Source organism: Talpa europaea (assembly GCF_964194135.1).
Source record: "Talpa europaea genome assembly, chromosome: X".
Classification (NCBI taxonomy): Eukaryota; Metazoa; Chordata; class Mammalia; order Eulipotyphla; family Talpidae; genus Talpa; species Talpa europaea.
The window spans coordinates 7,342,848-7,365,767 of record NC_140081.1 but is presented as its reverse complement, the minus strand read 5'-3'; the positions used below and the strand labels follow the sequence as shown (position 1 = coordinate 7,365,767).

Below are 22,920 nucleotides of genomic sequence, written 5' to 3'. Positions count from 1 at the left end.
TCGCAAGAAGGCTCCGTGGAAGGGATCAGGGAGGCTATAGTTTAAAAAAGTGATATTAAATGGCGTTCAGACAAGGGTGAGGTAATTTCTTCCAGGGCGTTCTCTGAAGTCTACAAACCACTGCCTGGGGATCCCGCAACTCAGAGGCGGGTGGCCCTTCTGCAGGTCAGTGCGCCTGGCTGAGCTGCTTTGACAAATGTCACAGCAGGTTCACAGCACTTTCTGGGATTTGCGTGTCGCCAAGTCATTGTGGTTTTGTGTGATTGGTTTTTGCATGTCTCCTATTCGTACTTTGTGTGTTTTTTAAACAAATGCGAACAGGTCTCTGGATGAGGAGGAGGAGATGGCTTTTAGAGCTGGGTTGTGAGAATCCTGAGAACGGAAGCTTAATCCAGACTATTGACCGGATCCAAGGAACCTGTTTTCTCTGTGGATTCTGGGGCAGGCTCTGTTGCACCAGTGCTCGGGCTAGTTTATTCCTTTTTTTTTTTTTTCAGCACATCATCTTTTTTTTTTTTTTTTTTTCCCGACAAGTTCATTCTCCCGTTTCTTAGTTTCTGGCCAGTTTGCATTTACAATTGTCTTCTGGATTGCTGAGGGAGGATCATGGTGTCTCTGTGGACGGGGTCTGTTTCCATGATGTCTGCAGAAGTCTCTGGCCCAGAGGATGAGCGAGTAGAGAGCTCTGCACTGCACGCCTTCCACGTTGGAGGTCGTGGCTGTCCAGAGATTTCATTTTAATTTGCACCTGGGATGGAGCCTCATGTCAGTGGCAACTTGGCACTTTGGATGGCACTGATGGAGGCATAGTGGGGCACAGTGGTCTTAAAGTATTTAGCTGGTGATGTCCAAACAGCTTAGGAACCCTTGATTGGATAACTATGGATTTGGAAAGACTAAGCACAGAGTTGGCAGAACGTTTCTTGGCATTTGTTTAGGACGTGGCAGCTCCTTAAATGCCTGCCAGTAGTCCCTTGGATGTACTTGCGAGGATGGTGACAGCTCATTAGGGAAAGTGTGAAAAACAACCACCCTACCTGGCATTTAAAGGAGCCGTTCTTGTCTAACACAGGTGTAATTAATTGGACTGTGGTCAATGTGTGCTTGTAAATCTTCCCAAATGAAGGGAGCGGACAAAAGCAGCTACTGCAGGCGCAACAGCAAATGAACAAACGAGCCTCCTACTTAGCCAGTTAGAAGACGAGGTGTGTGTACTCGGGGCTGCTGCTTTAACCCAGACTCAGATGGTGCCCGGGGCCGTGGCCTGGGATGCTGACATACAAAGCCTCTGTCGTTCTAGCAGATTCTCTGATACCAGCTGGGGGTCCCGCATTTCAACTCTGACGCTAACTACCCAGAGCGACATTGGACTCCACAGGTTGGAGGGCTGAATCCTGTACAAGACTGCCTGCCACTGCAGACAGCAGTCACACGTTTCTAGTGTCCCCAAGCCGCCCACACTTATGTCTGGCTGACTACAAATGTGCCACTTCCCATAATCCCCTCGGGTTCAATACTTCTCTAAATGACTCACAATACTCAGGAAAGCGCTACACCTTCGGTTACTGTTTTACTGTAAAGGGCGCGAAGGGACTGCCAGAGGAGGAGACGCACGCAAGGGCTTGGACGTCCTCATCGGGCGCACAGGACTGTTGGGCCCCGTGGCGTCAAGTTTCACTCCCCTCTGATACTTCTGTACATTCACCAACCAGCACGGCCCCGAGTCTCAGTGTCCAGTTTTAGGTTTTTTTTTTTTTTTTTTTTTTGCAGCAAATTGTAAAACTTTATAGAAAGCATTTTAAAGGTCAAATATGCAACATTAGAATAGTTTGCATTTTTGCTGCTCTTCCTTGTTTAAACCTGCGCTTGCCCTTCACCTGCTTCTGGCATTTTAGCAGGCTCTAGATTTGGTAAAATCTCCTCATTAGCTTGAAGATCATCTCTGCCTTCAGCCCCAGTCTTTGGCTGAGGCAGTTCCTGGAGATCACTTTCTGGTGTTAGGCCCTTTCCCTTCATCTTGAAGCACAGCTCCTCCTTCATCTTTTTTCTCCTGACCGCATGTAATATCCTGACTCTCAGTTGGTGACCCCTTTCCTTGCAGTTGCTTATCAATGAGAACCAAAGGTCCAAGTGGTTTGGAAGGCTCTCGATCATCTTGTGATCCTTCAGATTTGGATCTTGTTCTTACATGTCCACTTATTTTTCACACCTCTAAGTCTCAGCTTGTGAGTAAGAATCAAGACAGAAGAACAACCGCCTCAGGTCCAGCTCTGCTCTTAGCACAGGAACAGTGTATCCAGAGTTTTTATTGGGGTTTCAAGACATAGGCAGGATTGACTAAATCACTGGTCACGTGATTAAACTCAATCTGTGCCCTCTGCTCTCCGGAGGTCAGGTGGCTGAAAGTTCCAGCCCCCCCCCCCCCCCCCAATGACTTGTTTAGTTTTTTAGTTTTTCTGTTGCCCAGTTTTCATCCTGCCGCCACCTACCTAGGCTTTTCGGGTGTCCCCTCATTAACATAAGATGGCCCTGCCACTCAGGAAACTCCAAAGGGTTTGGAAAGTTTGTGCCAGGAACTGGGAACAAAGATATATATAACAATATATAACTATATATATATTTTTTTAAATACTTTTTTGGTAAAGATTTATTTGCTTATACAAGAGCTGGGGTACAGGCCGGAGGTGCGGGAGGGTGAGAGGATTCACCAGAGACAGAGCAGGGAGCAGAACAGGCAGATGGACCAAAAGCACTGCTGAGGGGAGCAGTGGGCGAGACACGAGAGGTCTGCCGCGCCATGTGGGAATCTCCCTGGCTGGCTAGGAATCGAACCTGCACTGCAGAGGCTGCAGACAGCTTCACAGTGCTGCGCTCAACCTGTTGCACCACCAGGGAGGCCCTATATATTTTTTTTATCCTACCACCACATGCATGGTTCTGGAGGTAGAAAAAGGAATTTGAAATGTTTGACAATTAGATCATGCTAAACTTGTGTTAATTTTGACTCTGGTTTCACTTGCGGGGTGCTCGGTTTTCTTCTCAGTCTAAATGGATTGCTGTCTCAATTGAGTTTTGGCTCATTCTTGAACTTATTCTTCTGGTGTACTTGAGTGGTTTCATCTAAATCTGGTGTTTTCTCATCATCAATCAGGTGATATGTATCCATGACGTTTCATCCACATACCGAGTGCCTGTGCTTTTGGAGGAGCAAGGCATTGTTAAATATTTCAAAGAGAGACTGGATCTGCCCATTGGTGATTCTGCAAGTAATTTGCTTTTCAAATGGAGAAATATGGCTGACAGGTACGTGAAAGGAAACACTAATGGAATCTTTAATAATTCCTGGGCTTGGGGATAGGACTGAGAGATACCTTAAAGGAACCTGTATTGCATTTGGCTTCCTGTATGTGTATGGATGTATCTAAGGCACTAACACATTGTTGGTTTGCTGTATTCTTTCAAGATTTCAGGGGCCTTTGATTTTGCTCTAATTAACCCAAAAAGAATGGAAGAAATTTAGATTCTGGAATTTTTATTATTTTTTTAATTCTAGAAGGATTTTGCTTTATTTATTAGTCTATTTCTTCATTTCTGAATATTTGAAACAGATTTATATATCACAGGTTGTTTTTTCTTGGTTTTCTTTTGCGTGTTTGTTTTTTAAATCTTTTTAAAGATTTATTTATTTATACAAGAGCTGGGGTACAGACCACAGGTGCGGGAAGATGAGAGGATTCACCAGAGACGGAGCAGGGAGCAGAACAGGCAGATGGACCGAAAGCACTGCTGAGGGGAGCAGTGGGTGAGACAGGAGAGGTCTGCTGTGCCATGTGGGAATCTCCCTGGCTGGCTGGGAATCGAATCCACACTGCAGAGGCTACGGACAGCTTCACAGCGCTGTGCTCAACCTGCTGCGCCACTGGGGAGGCCCCTGTTTTGCTTGTTTTTAAGAGTTGGCTAACATGTTCTAAAGAAAATCCTTATAAATGGGAAGTTTGGGCTATAACATCGCTCTTCTACCCTGCAGCTCTTAACTACCAGCAATATTATTAAAATCCTGGATAGGTTTTAGTTTTAGGACAATAGTCATTTCAGGGAGGTCGCTGTCTTTTGAAGTCATATGCAGATTAAGCCCCCCTTGCGGGCTTGCTTTCATTCACCCTAGAGGAGCTTCAACTCCATGACGTCCTGGCTGCCCAGCTTCTGCCACTTGGGCAGGGACAGGAGGTGCAGGGGTCACAGATGTCAGCGTGACCTCATGCAGCGCGGACTCAGACCTCAGCGCCTGCGCTCACTGGTTGTGTGAGTTTGGGAAGATTGTTTAACCTCTCCAGGCTTGTTCTCATGCAGATACAGCAGCGGATTGTCTTTGGGTTTAGGACTCCTCCAAATCCTGGGTGATCTCATCTTGACAGCCTTAAACTTAATTACATCCTCAATTCAGACCCTGTTTTCCAGATAGGGTCATATTCATAGGTTCTGGGAGACCCATGTTTTGGGATTGACCGTTCAGCTCATCTCAGTCTTCAGGCAAAGGCGATACTGAGCATCAGTCCCTCTAAATCGTGCTGGCTGTCTCGGTTCATTGGGCATGGCGGTATGGAGTGTCCACTCTTTGACCCCGTCCCTTCAGCACAGCCTGTAGAGAGCTACTAAGAGGCAAGCAGGGGTCAAAGGAGAACCTTGATCATGGAGGTCCAGTGCGGCTCAGAGGCCAGGGTGCCTGGCTTTTTTTTTTTTTTTTTTTTTTTTTAAATAGAGGCATGTTTTATTTATTTATTTAATTGTTTGTTTGTTTATACAAGCACTGGGTACAGTCAGAAGCGCGGGAGGGTGAGAGAATTCACCAGAGCGGGGAGCAGAGCAGGCAGAAGGACCGAAGTACACTGCTGAGGGGAGCAGCGGGCGGCAGGAGAGGTCTGTGCGCCATGCGGGACCCTCCTCCGGTGGCCGGGGAGCAGCCGGGGATTGAACCAGCGCTGCAGAGGCTGCGGGCAGCTTCGCAACCCAGCGCTCAACCGCTGCACCACCGGGGAGGCCCCAGGGTGCCTGGCTTAACTGAGTCCCAGGACATCGCACCTGGGACCCCAGGCCACAGTGGGGACAACAACCCCATATCTGGGGACTTGCCTGTGAAAGATGGGCCCCGATTGCCTCCCACCAGCAGCTCACAGCAGTGGTAGTAGCTTGCCTCTCACACTGTGTCAGTTGGTGACCCTGTGGAGAGTGAGGCTGGTCTGTCCAGTGCCCCGGGGGCCTGGCCTGCGAGTCCCAGTGGGAAGACAGCACGGGGGAGGCGGGCTTAAGGTCCTACCTGGACAGCGATCCTTCTGCCTGGTCAGTGTGAACCAGTGGACTCACCTGTCCCACCGGTGGGGTTGACTCCATTCTGCTTCCTTCCGGAAGTTCCATGCAGAGTCCTCCCTCAGCGGAGGACTGAGAACAGGGGCGAGGGCTGGCCAAGCTCTATGCTCAAATGTGCTTGTGATGGCCAGTTCCCCAGGTCACACCCCGAAGCAGTGACTTCCGGTGTCGGCTGGGAATCTTGACTTGATGCCAACTGGCTTTGTTTCGGCGTCCTTCATGCAGAGATAGGGGGATGCACAGGTAGCCACGCAATCTCCAGAGCCACATAAAGTTAACGAGCATGCTAAAGTTAGCAGCCTGCTCTTGGGTATTTCGGTCACTGTCCTAGTAAGTCACCCTTACTAGGTGACTTCTAAGCGTCTTGTGCATTTTTCTCCTTCCAGCGTGTTTGCAACCACGTTTCTGTTGTATTTTTGGCCGAATTTGAAATGAATGAGGACTATTCCTCATCACAGTAATGTTTTTGTTCTAAGGCATTTGGGAGGAGATTGGTTTCAAAGCCTTATAAAACATCTTCAGCCCCAAGATGACATTCCACCTACTTAGCACCGGCCTGACATCTTTCATGTCCTTTGAACAGATTCCCTGACAAAAGCAACAGTAAAGATTGTGTCTCTAATGGTAAGATGTGGTCGAGCATCTTACAAGAATGGGATTTTCTCATAAAAATGATGTAAATGGCTTGTAATATTTTAAATAGTTCTCCTAGCACCATTCTTTTGGCATGCCATGAATACCCAGGCTATTGTGGGCCTGCTGGGAATGTAGCCATTTTTAATGTAGACACTTGGAATGCATTTTCTTACATAATGTCACCTTACAAAGTTAATATTGAAATGTTGCCTGTTGCCTCTCAGAATGCACAGTCTTATATGTTGTCACCTTATAAACGAATTTAAGGACAACTCATGTTTATGAGATGTGGACAGCTCTTTTATTTTTAATGCTTCCTCCCCCTCCAGTTTTATTGATATATGATTGATATCCAACACTATGTAAGTTCAAGGAATACAGTATAATGATTTGACTCATCATGACTAGACCATGAAATGATTAGCACCATAACTAGTTAGCATCCATCTTTCTCTGTGGATATGAAAAAAAGAAAGAAAAAGAAAGATTTTCTCCATGTAGTATTTTCAATGCTTTTAATTTTTTCTCTGATACACTTTCCTTGGATTTATGTCTGTCCCTGCTTATGGAAGCCAGTATTGGACTTCTCATGATTTTGAAATCTTCTGGCATATAGATTTTGGATCTTTGGGGCTGGTTGGGGATTTGAGTCAAGCTCATAAAGTCTGGCCTCGTCTAGTCTACAGTCTTAGGGATAAGAATGCCTTGGAATAAGAATGGTAGCTGTCGTGGTGTTTGTGATGTTATGGTACATGCATATGACCTTTAAGCTTGTCTTCCTTCCTAGGTACGAGAGGTTACAGAAAACCTGCTCCATAGCCCTGGTTGGCAAATACACCAAGCTCAGGGACTGCTACGCCTCGGTGTTCAAAGCCCTGGAACACTCAGCCTTGGCCATCAACCACAAGTTGAAACTGATGGTGAGTCCTGGCCAGACTTCCAGATATCCACGCCATTCATCGTGATAGTGCATGTTGCAGAGAGAAGCAGGTTGGAGGGTCCCCACGACCACCTCCACAGGACTCACGATATTCAGCGTATAATTGGACGTGTGGCTAAGATTTCTTACAGTGAAAGGATAGAGAACAAAGCCAGCGCAAAAGGCACGCAGGACAAAGTCCTGGGGAAACTGGGTGCAAGTCTCCGAGAGGCCTCCCTGAAGTGGTGTCACAGCTTGCAATTGATCCCCCAGCAGTGAGTTGTGACAACACGTGTGAAGTGCTGACTACCGGAAAACCTCATTAGAGGTTCAGTGCCCAGGGATTTCATTGGGGACTGATCACGTAGGCAACCTCAACCTACCAAGTACCAACATTCTTGACTCCCAGAAGGAAGGCACGCGTTGAGCAGAAAGCATGTTGTTTCTACAGACACTTTAGGCACAGTCTGGCAGCCATCAGTCCCCTTTCCAAATCCAAGTTTCCAGGTGTCAGTCAAGGGCCAACTTTATAAGCAGACCTTTCTAAGCCAACAGTCAGGCCTGCTATGTTCACTTTTTCCACATAGAGGTTTAAGACACAATTTCTGATACTAGGTTTTGCACGTGCTGGGAAATAGACACTTCCTGCTAGTGTAAGTACACGGCATTTACCTAACAAGAAGATAATAGAGCTTTTTCTTCTCCAGCATTGAAATCCAATCTGTATTTTTCTTTTAAAGATTTATTTATTTATGCATACAAGAACCGGGGTGTAGGCCAGAGGTGTGGGGGGGTGAGAGGATTCACCAGAGTGGGGAACAAAACAGGCAGGTCTGCTGAAATACACTGCTGAGGGGAGCAGCGGGCGAGACAGGAGAGGTCTGCTGTGCCATGTGGGTAGCTCCCTGGCCAGGGATCAAACTCAGGCCACAGTGGTGATAGCTTGATAGCACTAAGACTTAACCCCTACGCCACCAGGGAGGCCCCAACAAGCTTTTATAATGTCTTTAAAATTGTGTATCTTAAGATATATGCAGGTATCAAATATACCTATCTAGTTTTTGCAAGGGAAATACTAAATATAGATATATAGGGACAATATATACAGGAATTGTATATGGTTTTCATTTAACAGAATTCATTGACATTAGCTTCTGCTAAGTACCGTTTGAATCACGGTCCTATATTTTTTTTTTTTTTTTTTAAAGATTTATTTATTTATTTATTTATGTAAGCACTGGGTACAGTCAGAAGTGCGGGAGGGTGAGAGAATTCACCAGAGCTAGAGCCGGGAGCAGAACAGGCAGAGGGGCTGAAGTACACTGCTGAGGGGAGCAGCGGGTGGCAGGAGAGGTCTGTGGGCCATGTGGGACCCTCCTCCGGTGGCCGGGGAGCAGCTGGGGATCGAACAGGCGGTGCAGAGGCTGCGGGCAGCTTCGCAACCCAGCGCTCAACTGCTGCGCCACCAGGGAGGCCCCCTATATTCTTTTTAAGACCAGCTTTTGCTGTCTTTATCTCGCCTGGCTTCTTCCCAGCTTCTCCATTTTCCACATTGTACTAGAATGATTTTTCTAAACTCACTCTTTGTTCCTTAAGATCTTTCCATGTTTCAAGTATAAACTTCTCTTGTGTGGTGGAGCCTCATTTGAAGGTGCCGGGGTGGCCCCCATTCTCTCTCTTTCCTCCATACAAGCTGTTTGCCTCTTCTCCTGCCTTTATCCCCTCACACCTTCCCGCCTCCCTCCTTAGCTGCACATACATGCTCGTCTTGCTCCCATTTGCCCTCGGGACCTGGTGTTGTGGATGTCAATTCCCCAGCCATCTTCCCTGATGTCACTCCTTTGTTTCTTGCCTCCAGCATCCAGGCCTAGGGTAGGTGGTGCCTCCTGGTTCCTTCCCCAGCGCTGTCTTCTGTGCCCGTTCCTGTCACCACAGTCTAGCCTGGATGCTTGTCTGTCTGCTTTCGTCATCTTCCTGAGAGTTGATAAGATCCCAAGACAGAGCTCATGCTTTTCTAGCACCATGTTTGGTAGAGTGTTTGTGCAGTTAAGTCGTTACTGAATAATTGTGTCATGGTGTGAGATGGCTGTAGCCTTTTCGAGTATTTATTTTTCTTCAATGTTCTTTTAATTGGTTGGATTTTTTTTTTTAATTGAGGTAACATTAATTTACAACACTCTACATTCCGGGCGTAGAGTTTCTCACCTTAGCAACTGTATATCTCACCACACACCCACCACCCGATGTCAGTCACTGCCTGCCACCCAGCCAGCTGTCTCTATCCATTCCCTCCCACCTCAACTCTGGTAACCACCCTTCTGTTGTCAGAGTCTAAGGTTTTGGGGTTTTTTTAGTTTTGTTCCTTTGTCTTTTTTTTCCGTTTGTCTTTCACACGTGAGCAAAATCCTGTTTATCTTTCTCCTGACTTACTTCACTTAGCATAACTCGCTCAAGGTCTACCCATGTTGTCACAAATGGCAGGATTTCATCTTTTTAATGACTGAGTAGTAGTCCACTGCGTACATATAGCACATCTTTGTGTTGGATGTTTTTTAGTACATAGACTCCATTGATCTGGAGCAGACCACCAAATCTGAGGACCCTGTGAGATTCCATGAAGCTTGGCAGAAGCTCTGCAAGGCTGAGTAAGTACTGGGGAGCACCCTTACTAGCGAAGGGAATGCCCATTGTGTTTTTCCTAGAGTGATTTGAATTACTCCAGTTACTCAATTTTGTGCATTTTGAGAAGCAATTTGGAGTACTTGTGGTTATGTCTCATTCACACTGAATTTCTTTTGAAAGGTGCCATGTTAATTCTTGTGGCATGTGCAATTTGAAGTGGTTTGATTTGGTGGAGAATGAGGATATTGTATTGGAAAGAAAGTGGTTTGATACAAAGTTGCAAAGTTAAATATAGGAACCATTCTCTCTTGGCTACATTTTCTCTTCCACATTATTTGATTCTAGGTTTTATTTTGTAAATAATCAGCAGCATTGTATTGGGGAGGGAGCATGAGTCCATGGCTTTTCTCTTGAACACTTGTCTTTTTCAAAGGAGAGTGTTTGTCTAGAAAGTCTCAATAGTGTCTTCGAGCCAGGAAATTTTCATGCATCATTTGTAATTAAAACCTGAAATCTTAGGCTGGATTTTACCAGATTAACTCTTTCTGACTGTAAGAGAGATCTTAACCTTTTTATGATAGTGCTTTTAAAAGAAACTTTACTATTTTTATTCAGATTATTCCCCCAGTGGTATTTTGAATTGAGTCATGTTTCTCAGTCATTGTGTTCACAAACCCCAAAGACCTATCAGAAAATATAGATCAAGGTCAGCTGTGAGAAATTGTCACAATTTCATTACGTTGGGAGGATTTCAAAAGAAAGTTGTGGATGCGAAATCATGTAGTCAGTTCTGAAAATCAACCTCACACATATTCCCTAGCAGTTGTACCGAGGCTTGGATTTGGGATCATTAAGCTTGTATGGCTGAAAGCAAGAGTTTTCAAAATAAAAATCATGTCAAATTCAACCTCATCTTGTATTGGTTGCAGCGGTGTTCTTGTGCCAGGAGGCTTCGGCATCAGAGGAACATTGGGAAAACTGCAGGCGATTTCTTGGGCAAGGTCGAAGAAGATACCTTTTCTGGGTAAAGCTCATGTTTATGGATCCTAACTATGAGTTGATTAGATTTTTTGATATGTAATAGGGGTAACATTTAACAGGGTTTGTTAATATAAAAGGTGTGAACTCAGAGTTGAATATCAGGTGCCAAGTAGTCTGTTAGAGGGGTGAACACACTATATCCTGCAGACCAGACTTAGCTTTCAGTCTGTTTTTATAAATAAAGTTTTATTGGAATACCGCCACACCAATTTGTTGACATATTTTCTATGGCGGCTTGTGGTACAATGGAAGAGCTTGACCCTACAGTCTGCATAGCCTAAGATCTTTATTATCCAGCCCTTTATAGAAAAAGTTGGCCAACCTAGAAGAAGTTGCCACTCTTCTGGGTGGGTGGCAAGAGGCTGGAAGGAGTCGCTGCCCACAACTGCCTTTACTTTCCCCGATTCCCACCCTGATTTGTCTTCTCATCACGAGAACCATTCAACAGATCTCCATAATGGTCTTTCCAATCAGGAAAATAAAAGAGTTTAACCGGATGGTCTCACTCATAGCAGGAATCTAGAAAACTTAAATAAGGGACCAGGAAAATGAATAACTATAAGAAAGTGAAAATCAAAATCAACAAAAAACTATGAACCAGAGACACTTTTAGGGGGGCGGGGGCGGGGGCGGGAGGGGAGGGATTGGGGTCAGAATGGGGGGGCTGCAATTGTATGGGGAATATAACAATAAAATTTATAAAAAAAAAAAATTACCTAAAAAAAATAAAAAAAAAAACAGTTTAAGTTGAAATTTCTCTGCCTGTTCTAGAAAAAGTAATAGAGAAAGATTATCCAGCATCATACAAAAAGCTCTGTTCAAATTTGGTAGAGTTGAGTCTTTTTAATGGTTTTGTTCAAATTGCCACAGCCTGGCTTCTATACCCATGAAACCAGATGAAACAGGTCATTGCTGGGAACCAGCGGTGCTGCAACTGGGGGTTCAGGCAGAAGAGGGACTGGGGAAAGCCTGTGTTTCACGTGGTCCATGGGGGGTATTTCTGGGTTTACCAACCCAGTGGACGGGCTTTGGGGCCTTGTACTGTCAGTACACTGACTTCCCTCTCCCCACTGCCTGTTTTTTGATTAGCTTTCTAGATGCTCTCCACTTGGGATCTGTTTTCAAAAGAGAAGCCGAGAGTATTTACCTTGACATTTTGCTTTGTTTTCCCATCATCTGGGTCATTGTTTTCTTTGGAAGTATCTGGTTCTGCTTTATTCTAAACATGGGTAGTGTTCTTCAGATAATTGACAAGGCATAGGGTACATTTCTCTTTAACAGTCTCTTTTATGTCCTAGCCTTATGGAACTTTGTGAAGTCCCCCCAAAGTGCTTAGCTGTTTCATGCCTGTTGACTTTTGTTCTGGCATGCCTGCTATATTGATTGCTCTCTCTTTTGAGTCTCTTGGATGTCTTGGATATGTCTGTAAAGCACCTGGAATGCTCTGTGGCATTAGTTTAGTGGAGAGAACCGGGGGGCTGCAGTGATCACAGGGAATGGCCAAAGGGTTCATCTCTGTGACTGATGATCTGGGGCTCCCTGAGTCTTCTCCTTACCGAGCTCTCTGTTCACTGCCATTTTGGGTCTCCTGTCCCTGTTCTGCCCCATGCCCATGCCCACAGGGGAGGCGCCCATTCTCCCCACCTGTGGCAGCCTGGCACAGACCTGTGGTTCCTGAGATGCCAGTCCCCTCCTCCGGCTGTCCTGAGGCAAAACTTGTATTTAAGTCTGTGAAATCACCTGGAGGTGGGAGTCTCAGCCCACGGAGACACCCTCTTGGGTTCAGGGTGAGGGTGGGTGTTCTCCATATTTTCTAAAGGAATCAGGCTGTAGTGGAGGAGAGGACTGTCACCCTACCCTTCTGGGTTTTTCTCTGTCTGATCGAATAATTAAATTAGCATAAGACAGATTAACAGGAGGGAAAAACCAAATTTAATTTAGTTTGTTTCTATTGAGCCTGCAGGGCTTCCACTGAGTCCAGCTTGAAATAATCCACACACCAAAGTGGGACCTCTCAAGGAGGCCTCTTCTGAGTAATTGGCGGGGGGGGGGGGGGGGGGGGTTGTCCTGTACACCCTCAGGGTGCCCTGGAGCAGTCCACAGGTACGCCCTGATTTAGGGACACATTTGGAAGGAGGCAGATGAGCCTTTTGCACCTAGCCCTGTGCTCTGCCGTCCTCTTCTGACTGCATGTTCCTCCTCTCTCCACTCTGGGTCCTCTCACCCCCTTTGCAGCCTCTGCAGGGCACTTCTGAGGGAAGAGGGTACAGCCAGGGGCCCAGCAGGTAGTGGCGCTCTCCTGCAGCCTGCGTTCTAGATGGAGGAGACAGCAAACACAAGGACAGATGGTACTGAGCGAGCCAGTGTGCTCATTTGCTGTCTCTGTGCTTTTTAAAATAGGAGTTTGCCTTGGGATGCAACTAGCAGTGATCGAGTTTGCAAGGAACTGCCTTGACTTGAAAGGTACGTCTGGGATTTGCTAGTAACCTTTTATTTAAAAAAATTCTTATGACCGCAAAGATTTTCCAGCCATATCAGTGAATTATTGAACCTGTCTCTTAATCTTCAGATGCTGATTCCACGGAATTTGAGCCAAATGCCCGTGTTCCTGTGGTGAGTGGCTTGTGTATCTTTCTGGCTTGGATCATTGTCATTTTATTTCTGGCTCTTGTCTAAACTCATAAAGGGGCTGTGATTTCTTTTTTTTTTTTTTCCCTTACAACATCAGGACATTTTAAATTAGATATGAATTCAGTCTTTTCTTTTTTTTTTTTTTTTTTAAAGATTTATTTATTTGTGCATACAAGAGCTGGGGGACAGGCCAGAGTTGCTGGGAGTAAGAGGAATCACCAGAGACAGAGTGGGGAGCAGAACAGACAGATTGACCGAAGTACACTGCTGAGGGGAGCAGCGGGCTAGACAGGAGAGGTCTGCTGCGCCATGTGGGCTGCACCCTGGCCAGTCGGGTATTGAACTCGTGCTAGAGGCTGCAGACAGCTTCATAGGTTGTGTCTTAACCCCTTGCGTCACCAGGGAGGCCCTGAATTTAGTTTTTGTTTTTTTTTTTTAAAGATTTATTTATTTATTTATACAAGCACTGGGTACAGTCAGAAGCGCGGGAGGGTGAGAGAATTCCCCAGAGCCAGAGCGGGGAGCAGAGCAGGCAGAAGGACCGAAGTACACTGCTGAGGGGAGCAGCGGGCGGCAGGAGAGGTCTGCGCGCCATGTGGGACCCTCCTCCGGTGCCCAGGGAGCAGCCTGAAAGGTTCGGTGCTGTAAAGAAAAGGAGAGCCAGGCTAAATTTCTCAGAGGGAGGGAAAGTTTATTGCGCCCCGGGCAGACCCAAGGTGGGGGTCAGTGAAGCCGCGCACGTTGTCAGGGGGAAGCAGGGTTTTATAGGGTAAGGAGAGGTCAGGTGGAAGTTGGGTTCGTATGGCGGGAAAAGTTTGTAGGGCATGAAAAGGTTCGTGGGGCAGGTAGAGGTTCGTGGGGCAGGTAGAGGTTCTTTGTCTGAGAAGGGACTCGTAGGGGGAGGGGGCAGGCTCATTGTCTGAGTCCTCCAGGCAGGTATCCGCATTCCTGCCCCCAGGCGGGCTTCCTGGTAGGCTTTTGCATTCCGGCCTCCTGCATGACCTTTCACAGCCGGGGATCGAACTGGTGCTGCAGAGGCTGCGGGCAGCTTCGCAACCCAGCGCTCAACCGCTGCGCCACCAGGGAGCCCTGAATTTAGTCTTATTAGTACTCATTGTTATTATTTTTTCGGCAAGCCACTTGGTTCTCAAGAGCCCGACTTGCCAGCTATGCCTTGAAGAGACACAACCCTGGACTGATTTCTCTTTGTAGCACTTTTAAGCTTAATGTTTAGGAAAGGATTAAATTGACTGTGACAACAATTTATAATGGCTAATATAAATAAATGGGCTGTCCTGTCTCTAGACTCGTCCCTCGTCTGTCTAGTTTCCACTTTGGCGGTCATCTGTCTTTTGAAAACAAAAGTGACAACCGTTTCGCTGCTCCTCATCTTCCACTGACTCCTTTCCTTGTAAAATATTCAGTCCAGGATTTTTGGCAAAGTGCGCTGTGCTATCACCTGCTGTGTTGCTAATTCAGACAATGGTGGCCTCCCTGTCCCTCACACAGCTTCCCCCTCCCTGGAATCTCATTAAAACCACTGAAAAATTTAATTGAATAAGCAAAACCAAACCTGATGACTGGCAACTTCCTGTTCATCCTGGGAAGCCTCTTCTGACCACCTTCCTTATCCCTCTTCTGCCTTCTGTGTCTTACACCTGCCTCTAACAGGCTCCACACCAAACCGCTGTGTTGGGCTTGCTTTTTCAACAGCTTTATTGAGATATAATTTACACACCATAAAATGTAGCCATTGAAAATGATGACCTTCTAGCATATTCACAGGTTTGTGCCACCATCACCGTAGTCAATTTTGGAGCTTTTTCATGAGTCCAAGAAAGAAACCCTGTGTCCTTGGCTGAACCCCCCAAGTTTCCTATCCAGTGGCGGTAGGCGACCCTTCATTTGCTTTCTCTATTGATTTCCTATTCCAGACAAATGGAATCATACAATACGTGGGTTTGTTGACAGGCTTCTTTCGCATAGTATCATGTCACATTCTGTCTACGTTGTAGTATCTGTCAGTACTTTGTTCCTTTGTGTTGCTGAGTAATACTTCATTGTATGGACATACCACATTTCATTTATCCATTCCATCAGCTCGTGGACATTTGGGTTGTTCTCACGTTTTGACTTATGAATAATGCTTTGATGACCGTTCTTGTACAAGTTTTTGGGTGGACATCTTTTCTTTTTTTTTTTTGGTGGACATATTTTTCATTTTGCTTGGAGTGGATGTGGGACATGTAGTCATGTGTGTTGAACCCTTTGAGGAACTGCCGGACTGTTCTCCAAAGTTGAACACTTTACATTCCCATCAGCAGTGTAGGAGGGTTCCAACTTCTCTACATCATCAATCCTCATTATCAGCTGTCTTTTGGATTATAGCCATCCTAGGTGTGTATATCTTCTTTGGAGAAATATCTGTTCAGATCCTTTGCTTGCTTTTAAAATGGGCTATTTTTCTTTTTATTATTAAGTTGTAAGAGTCGCCATATATTCTAGATCCCAGTTTCCTCATCAGATAGCAGATGTGCACTTTTGACATCTTGGGCAAGCTCATTCTTTGTCACAGGGGCCATCCTGTGCCCTGGAAGATATTTACTAGCTTCCTTGGCCTCCACCCACTAGATGTCAATGGTACTCCTCTTAACCCCCAAGAGTGACAATGAAATTACCTCCACACTTTGTCAAACATCTCCTGGGACCCAGATGCACTAGCCCCCAGGGAGAACCACTGATTTAGAGAAATCTAGTTCTATTCCACCCCCCCCCCCATTATGACAGGCATTCATTTTTTTTATTTTATTTAATTAAAAAAAATTTTTTTTTATAGAGGCATGTTTTTCATTTATTTATTTGTTTGTTTGTTTGTTTTGTTTATACATGCACTGGGTACAGTCAGAAGTACGGGAGGGTGAGAGAACTCACCAGAGCCAGAGCGAGGAGCAGAGCAGGCAGAAGGACCGAAGCACACTGCTGAGGGGAGCAGCGGGCGGCAGGAGAGGTCTGCGCGCCATGTGGGACCCTCCTCTGGTGGCCGGGGAGCAGCCGGGGATCGAACCGGCACTGCCGAGGCTGCGGGCAGCTTCGCAACCCAGCGCTCAACCGCTGTGCCACCGGGGAGGTCCCCAGCCATTCATTTTTTTTAAATGGGTTACCTTTCGATTAAAAAAATAGAAGAAAAAAAAAATAGAAGAAAGCCAGTATGTCTCCTTATAACCCCCTCTCCTTCTTAGAAAATGTGGCACTTTTTTTTTTCTGCCTTGCCTTTTTCACATAGCACTCTATGGAGTGTACATCACTCCATGGAAGAATATAGAAATATTCTTGACTCCTTTTATAGCTCGCAATTCAGACCATAATGAACCATAACTTCCCAGCCAGATGGTCCTGTTAAATCTTATGCTCAGAAGACCCAATACTAGTGAAGAGTTCCTTATGAGGTTTTAATGGGAATATATTTCCTGATTAATGGCCGACATGGCTATGCAGGCAAACCGTGGATTCTCTTTCCTAAGATAACACTTCGGCCTAGAAAGTGATTTCACCAGTAGGTGCCACTGTTACATAGCTTTGGCAAGGTTCATTCTTCCATGACTATCCTTTACTGTGTGTTAAAAAAAAAAATTATATACAGGGTAAGAAAGCCCCATAGAAAAGCTGTGAAACTCATCTGTCCCCATCTCATCTCACTTCCTTTCCCAGAGCCTTTACCCATTTCCTTGTGATGCTGCAGAAGATTGCGTGTGTGTGTCCATCTATCTATCCACACACACCTATGGACGTGTCCCCTTTTAATAAATCCGTGTGCTGGCTTGCTTGCCATACCTCCCCCCTGCTTTTTCTACAGATCATTTCACATCAATGCGAGGGGATATTCCACAGCTCGCCCTGCTCTCTGCATCATTCTTTGCTTAATCAGCCTCATTGATGAATATTTAGGCTGTGTCCGTCATTATGCTACTTTAAATCATGCTGCAAATTAGTATCTGTGTACATATGTCTTTGTGTCCACACACACTTCAGGGCTGGATTCCTGGAAAGGGGGGGGGGGTCGCTGAGTCAGAGGAGATGATAGCTTCTGTGCTCATAAGTGAGATGAGAACAATAAAACCTCATTGCTACTGAACATCTTTATGGCCTGCAATCAGTTTGTTGGAGAAAAATAGCCTTAAGAGCCAGCATTTGTGACGGTGGTGGGAAGTCTTATTAAAGAAAAAAGACTACGGGAATACAATCAGAAGGCAACAAACACCAGGAAGCCCGGGGATTCACTTAAACGAGCAAAATAACAATGACTTACAGTGGGAATGGTCATTTTGACCTTTCTCGCTAAAACAGTAAACAGTTTTGGGAAACAGAAGCCTCCTTTAGGGTATATTTGCTATTAAAATCTGTTTTGTGTGTGGGCTAGGAAAAATAATTTTTCCGCTACCCTTCCAAGTTCCCGACTGAGACCCCAGGCGGGAGAAAAACAGGCAGAAGTTTAATAGCACGTACGCCTCCTGTACACCTGAAGAGGCCCAGGAACTCAAGTTACCTCCCTGAATTCGGCAAGTCCTCATCTTAAGTACCATTTTCAGCTAAACACGAAAGAAGCCGGAGGAAAGTCAGTTTCGGAAGGTTAGTGGGAGAGATACAGTAAACTAAGGCCTGTTTGTTATGCAGATTTAAGTTGCTGCCTTCTCCACTGATGCATTCCTAGGAATTTAGTCCTCTTCTGGTCTTAGAGGGAGACACCTTTACAAATGGAGATTTCCTTTATAAATGTAAATGTTCTTCACAATACAGTAACTTTCACTCAGGGTTTGGGGCTTCTCCTACATCTGCAGTTTCTTAAAAACTCAAGATAATCCTTAAATAGCTCAAGATAATCCTTCTGCCACAGAGGCTTATTTTGGGGTGGTATACTCTGCTTCTCTTCACGTGCCTTCGGACCCTTCTTTTGTCATGCATGATTAGTGTGTCATGGTTGCTTTGAAGATCACTAGAGACGTTGGCATGCCGGACAGGTACCTAAGAGGTATCCGATCACATGAAGGAGAAAGATATTTCTCTAAGCGGGAAGGTAGAGTCTTTGTCTCAGAGTACCCGGAGAGAGTGACTAAAATTGATTTATTGTGTCATTTTGTTAGTGCGCCGACAGGGGGACCCCCCAAACTTGTGCATTCTACAGGAGTCTGGCCATCCATGCTCACGAAGATTACAAAGCATATTTAGTGTAAAAGAACTTAATTTTTTATTTTTTTTAAAGATTTATTTATTTATGCATACAAGAACTGGGGTGTAGGCCAGAGGTACGGGGGGGGGGTGGTGGTGGTGAGAAGATTCACCAGAGACAGAGTGGGGAGCAGAACAGGCAGATTGACTGAAATACACTGCTGAGGGGAGCATCAGGTGAGACAGAAGAGGTCTGCTGTGCCATGTGGGTCAGCTCCCTGGCCAGGGATCGAATTCATGCTGCAGTGACTGTGGACTGCTTCATGGTGTTGAGACTTAATCCCTTGTGCCACCAGGAAGGCCCAATATTTAGGAGTTTTTTGGCTTTTGAGACACAGATAGGAAGAATGATCTCAACCAGGGGTTTAGGTATGTAGCTATGCTTAATTTTAGCATTTGTCTTTTGTTTATTGAACATGGTAGCTTTACGAATCTGATTTTTCATAAGATACAACATCCTGAAAACAGAATCCATTGTCCACTTTCAAAACATGTCAGCACACATGCACACCTGGGTGGTGGTCTCAGTAAGGAAAGGCGAGAGATTTGAAGCATTTTACACAGATGGAAGTGGAAATTTCAGATTGTGGTATTTGATATAGTTACAGGGCAGGGAGAGGGGCAGCCCAAATCCTTCCTGGGGACCACCCTGTTACAATATTATTTCAGTTTTAATTATTCATCATACATAGGGCTTTTCCTGCTCCTTTTTGACCCAGGGATTTTCAGAGTCAAAATTAATTTTCTGTCTGACACAGTGGATTTGTGACATAGTCGCCTATAATTAAAAGTCAATTCAGGTGAAGGGTAATTTGTGTTATATATTAAGGATAATTAACGTATGACACTTTCCTGTCTTCAGTTGAAGCCCTGTTTGAAATATTTTCTTCTTCCATGTTACCTTTCCACAGCTTTATGTGGATAGCAAATTAAGTTACGGTGATAAAAGAAAAACCAGACAGTCACTTAGAGTCACCTTTAGGCAACTTTTATTACTTTGAAGACTGCTTTGCTTTTAGAACATCGAAGTAGCCTTCTCCCAACTAACAAAAAGATTTTATAGACGTCATTTGGAGCCTAATTTGGGCTTTAGAATTTTCTCCCATAAAGCAGTCCTCAAGAATACACTATAATCCGGGTGAAATAGCTTTTTATGGATCAGCCCGAGAGCCTATGGTCATTTCAGCCTGTCTGTGCGGATGATAGACTCAGAGTTAGTGTCAGGCCGTTGGCCACAGCAACTTCTTTCTCTCTGGAGAATTCTTCCAGGAATGATGGCTGCTGTCTAATGACAAGGGCATCTCTTCCACCTACCCTCCACCTTCCCGAGTCTGCGTTTTGAAAGGAGATGGCAAAGCCTGGGGTGAGCCCCCATTAGTGAACACCAGGTAGTATATAATCTTAACAATAAATGAATGACTAATGAGTACTTCATAGCTAATGTATCTTGAAGCTTTTGTACCTTGAACTCACTAGGAACTGCCTAGTTATGTCAATCACTTGAAAGATTTTTTTTGCAGTAGAAATAAATGCAGCAAGTGGAAAGAGTTTTTTGTTTTTTTTTGGGGGGGGGGACTCTCGCCGGCGGCCGGGGAACGAACTGGTGCTGCAGAGGCCATGGGCAGCCTCGCAGCCCAGCGCTCAACCTCTGTACCACCAGGGGAGGCCCGAAAGAGATTTTTAAAATGGAAAAAAAAAATCACTAGATTTGGAGCTTGTCCCCTTAAATACTGTCCTAAATACAGTGTCTTACCATGAGTTACTCCCACATCCCTGCTTGTGGCTTAGTTGGGGATTCCAAACATACTGGGTAGTGTGAGAGTCTGCCCTGTGAATGCCGCAAGAGTTGTCATCTAGAACGTTCTTCTATGATCGAGTGTATGTGTGCCACCCAGGATGAGGGCCACTAGCCACACGGCGCTATGGAATACAACTGAATTTTAAATTGTATTTGATTTTAATTAATTTAAATGTCAATAGGCACATTGATTTAGTGGCCACAGTATTGCACAGACCTTACATGCTTATGAATTCAGAATCTGGAAAAATACTGTGGGCCACAGCAAGAAGGAAAGATTATCAAAGACTTGGAGACTTCATGGGAAGGAAGGGAGACATAGGCCAGGCTGGAATGTCCAAGGCGAGGTGATAAAGTAGCAAGTAACTTGGCTAGAACACATGGCACCTGTAGGGAAGCGGGAGGAGGAAAAGGAGGTGGGTGTGACTTTGTGGAGGTTTTCGAGTGTCAAAATCCTGAAGAGAACCGGTAAGATAATACCTGTCAACTGTGTCATGTCATGCGCGCACCATCCCCGTTACTGAAGGCGTGCCAACAGAATGGGTGCTTCGGGAAGAAAAGATTGGCGTGAGAGATTGAGGACTAGGAGGGGAGAAATGACTCCGGAAAAGGTACCTCGTCACGTTTTTATGCCCCCTTCAGTCTGCAATCTCAGAAGCTAGGTCGGGGGTGGGAGTGGCCGTAGCTACACTTGGCTGGTGGGGTGGCGTGATGGCGCAATCAATATTTAGTAACTGGAGAGTCAAGACTCACTCACTGGTCAGGGTGGAGCCATGGCGGGAGTAGAGGAAGGAGTGGCAAGGGGAGGGAAGGTGACAGGTACCTGTGCCGGAGCTCTGGTGGAGGGTGAGTGAAGCACACGCACATATGGAGGGGTGAAGGTGTGTGTACTCCCCAAATTATATAGGTAAGTAAATGATTGGCAAACCAATAAAACTTGTGAGAAGAAAAAAGAATCATTTCCTCAGGAAATAACTACTGAGTCTCTCCCATGGGCCAGGCCCCTCACTGGACTCGGGACTGTGTCAGTGAAACAACATTAAAAATCCTTGCCCTGGTGGAGCCAATGATGGCGTGAGGAGTGGAATTTTGTGGCTGAAAGTGCTGGAGGTGATTCAGAGGAAATCCAGGGGAGCTGTGTTGGCTGTGGAAGATGAGAACAGTGTTGGAAACCAGGCCACTCTGTGACAACTCTCCCCCCACCACACACACACACATTGCAGACTCTTGGTTGGTGCCCACATCATCCTGAAACATAGCGGTGGCTCCTCTGCCTCGCTGCTCCCTCTGTGACCTTGGTTAGCATGGTGACTAAGGACTGAGGCTCAGACGCCAGTGTGCCTTTTTGTTCCTCATACCTGGCTTTGCACTCTAAACATAGCGCGTGTGTTCCCTGAACTGCCTTGCACTCGGATGTCAGGTCCGCTCTGTTTTTGAATGTCCAGGCGCCTCTCAAGGCTCTTTCTACAAATCCCAGTTGAAACACTGCTTCTTCGGTGAAGCTTGTCCCTGGCCTGATCCCACATTTACTGATTTTAAGTCTCAGAGGGCTGGAAACGTGTGTCTTTTATGACGTTTTGTGTAATGCCCCGCCCATAGTAAGTGCTTTATATATGTCGGAGTTGAAAGAGATCATTGATATTTACTCAGCAACGGGTTGGTGGTGATTCAGGGCAGAGGCTACGCGGCAAAGCTAGTGTCACCTCGATTAGATGGTAGAGCTTGAAAAATACACACAACAAAAAAATAAAACTCCAAGCTGTAGACTAATTAACTTACTAATAAGGATGTGAACATCTTAAATAAAATATTAGAGTGCCTAATTTAACAGCATTAAAGAACAATTGATCACGAGTGGATAGGGTGTTTGTTCTGGGCATGAAATCAATGAATGCAGTGTATTGATCAGACAAGAGACAACGCCAGATTGCCAGAGGTGCTCAGGAGGCAGTCTTCAGTATCTAAACCCTGGTGCTTGCAATTTCAAAACAAACTAGGAAGAGATGGGTACCTCTTAAACAAGAGAAAGGATATATTTTACAAACTGAGATCCAATAGTAAACTCAGTGAGGGGAGTAGTAGGGGACTCCTATCAAAACCAGAAACCAATAAAAGGTGTGCACCATAGTGGCTAATAAATTTGAAATGAGACCAACTAATGCTGTTGAGGGAGTGAAGCTGGTATTCTGCCTGTTTGTAGAAATAAGAATCTACATACGCTTTTGGAAAATCAATTAGGTGGTTTGTTTCACAAAGCATAAAGATATTCAAATCCTCTGATTCAGGCATTTGCTTCTTAGAAATTCTCCTAAGGAAATCTGATATATTGACAGAGATGTGAACAGGTGAACAGATAGGACATTATTTAGGAGAATTAGAAATGACAATAATCTAAATGCCCCACAGTGGGAAAAATTAAGACTATTATGGGGTATCCCTACAGTGGAAAATAATTAGTCATTAAGAATGTATAAGGCTTTTGATGCTATGAGGATGTGCTTATGTTGAATTAGAGTGATACCGATTGTATTTAAACATTCCCTTACTGTGTATAAAAATCTCTGGTTTTTGTGGAAGGGTTAGAAATCGTTTTCTTTTTTTTTTTTTAAGATTTATTTATTTATTTATACATGCACTGGGTACAGTCAGCAGCGCAGGAGGGTGAGAGAATTCACCAGAGCCAGAG

The 22,920-nt window shown here is 45.2% G+C and overlaps 1 protein-coding gene across 1 annotated transcript in view; it reads left to right on the top strand.

Moving 5' to 3' along the window:
• Positions 1 to 22,920, top strand: part of CTPS2 (CTP synthase 2) — a gene marked incomplete at its 3' end in the record, with an annotated part of 73,972 nt that overhangs the window by 12,886 nt on the left and 38,166 nt on the right. The window contains exons 7-12 of the mRNA XM_084258040.1: positions 3,152 to 3,303; positions 6,788 to 6,920; positions 9,476 to 9,564; positions 10,471 to 10,565; positions 12,983 to 13,045; positions 13,152 to 13,195. Of these exons, the coding sequence (XP_084114166.1) occupies positions 3,152 to 3,303; positions 6,788 to 6,920; positions 9,476 to 9,564; positions 10,471 to 10,565; positions 12,983 to 13,045; positions 13,152 to 13,195 (576 nt within the window). The remainder of the gene's footprint in view (positions 1 to 3,151; positions 3,304 to 6,787; positions 6,921 to 9,475; positions 9,565 to 10,470; positions 10,566 to 12,982; positions 13,046 to 13,151; positions 13,196 to 22,920) is intronic.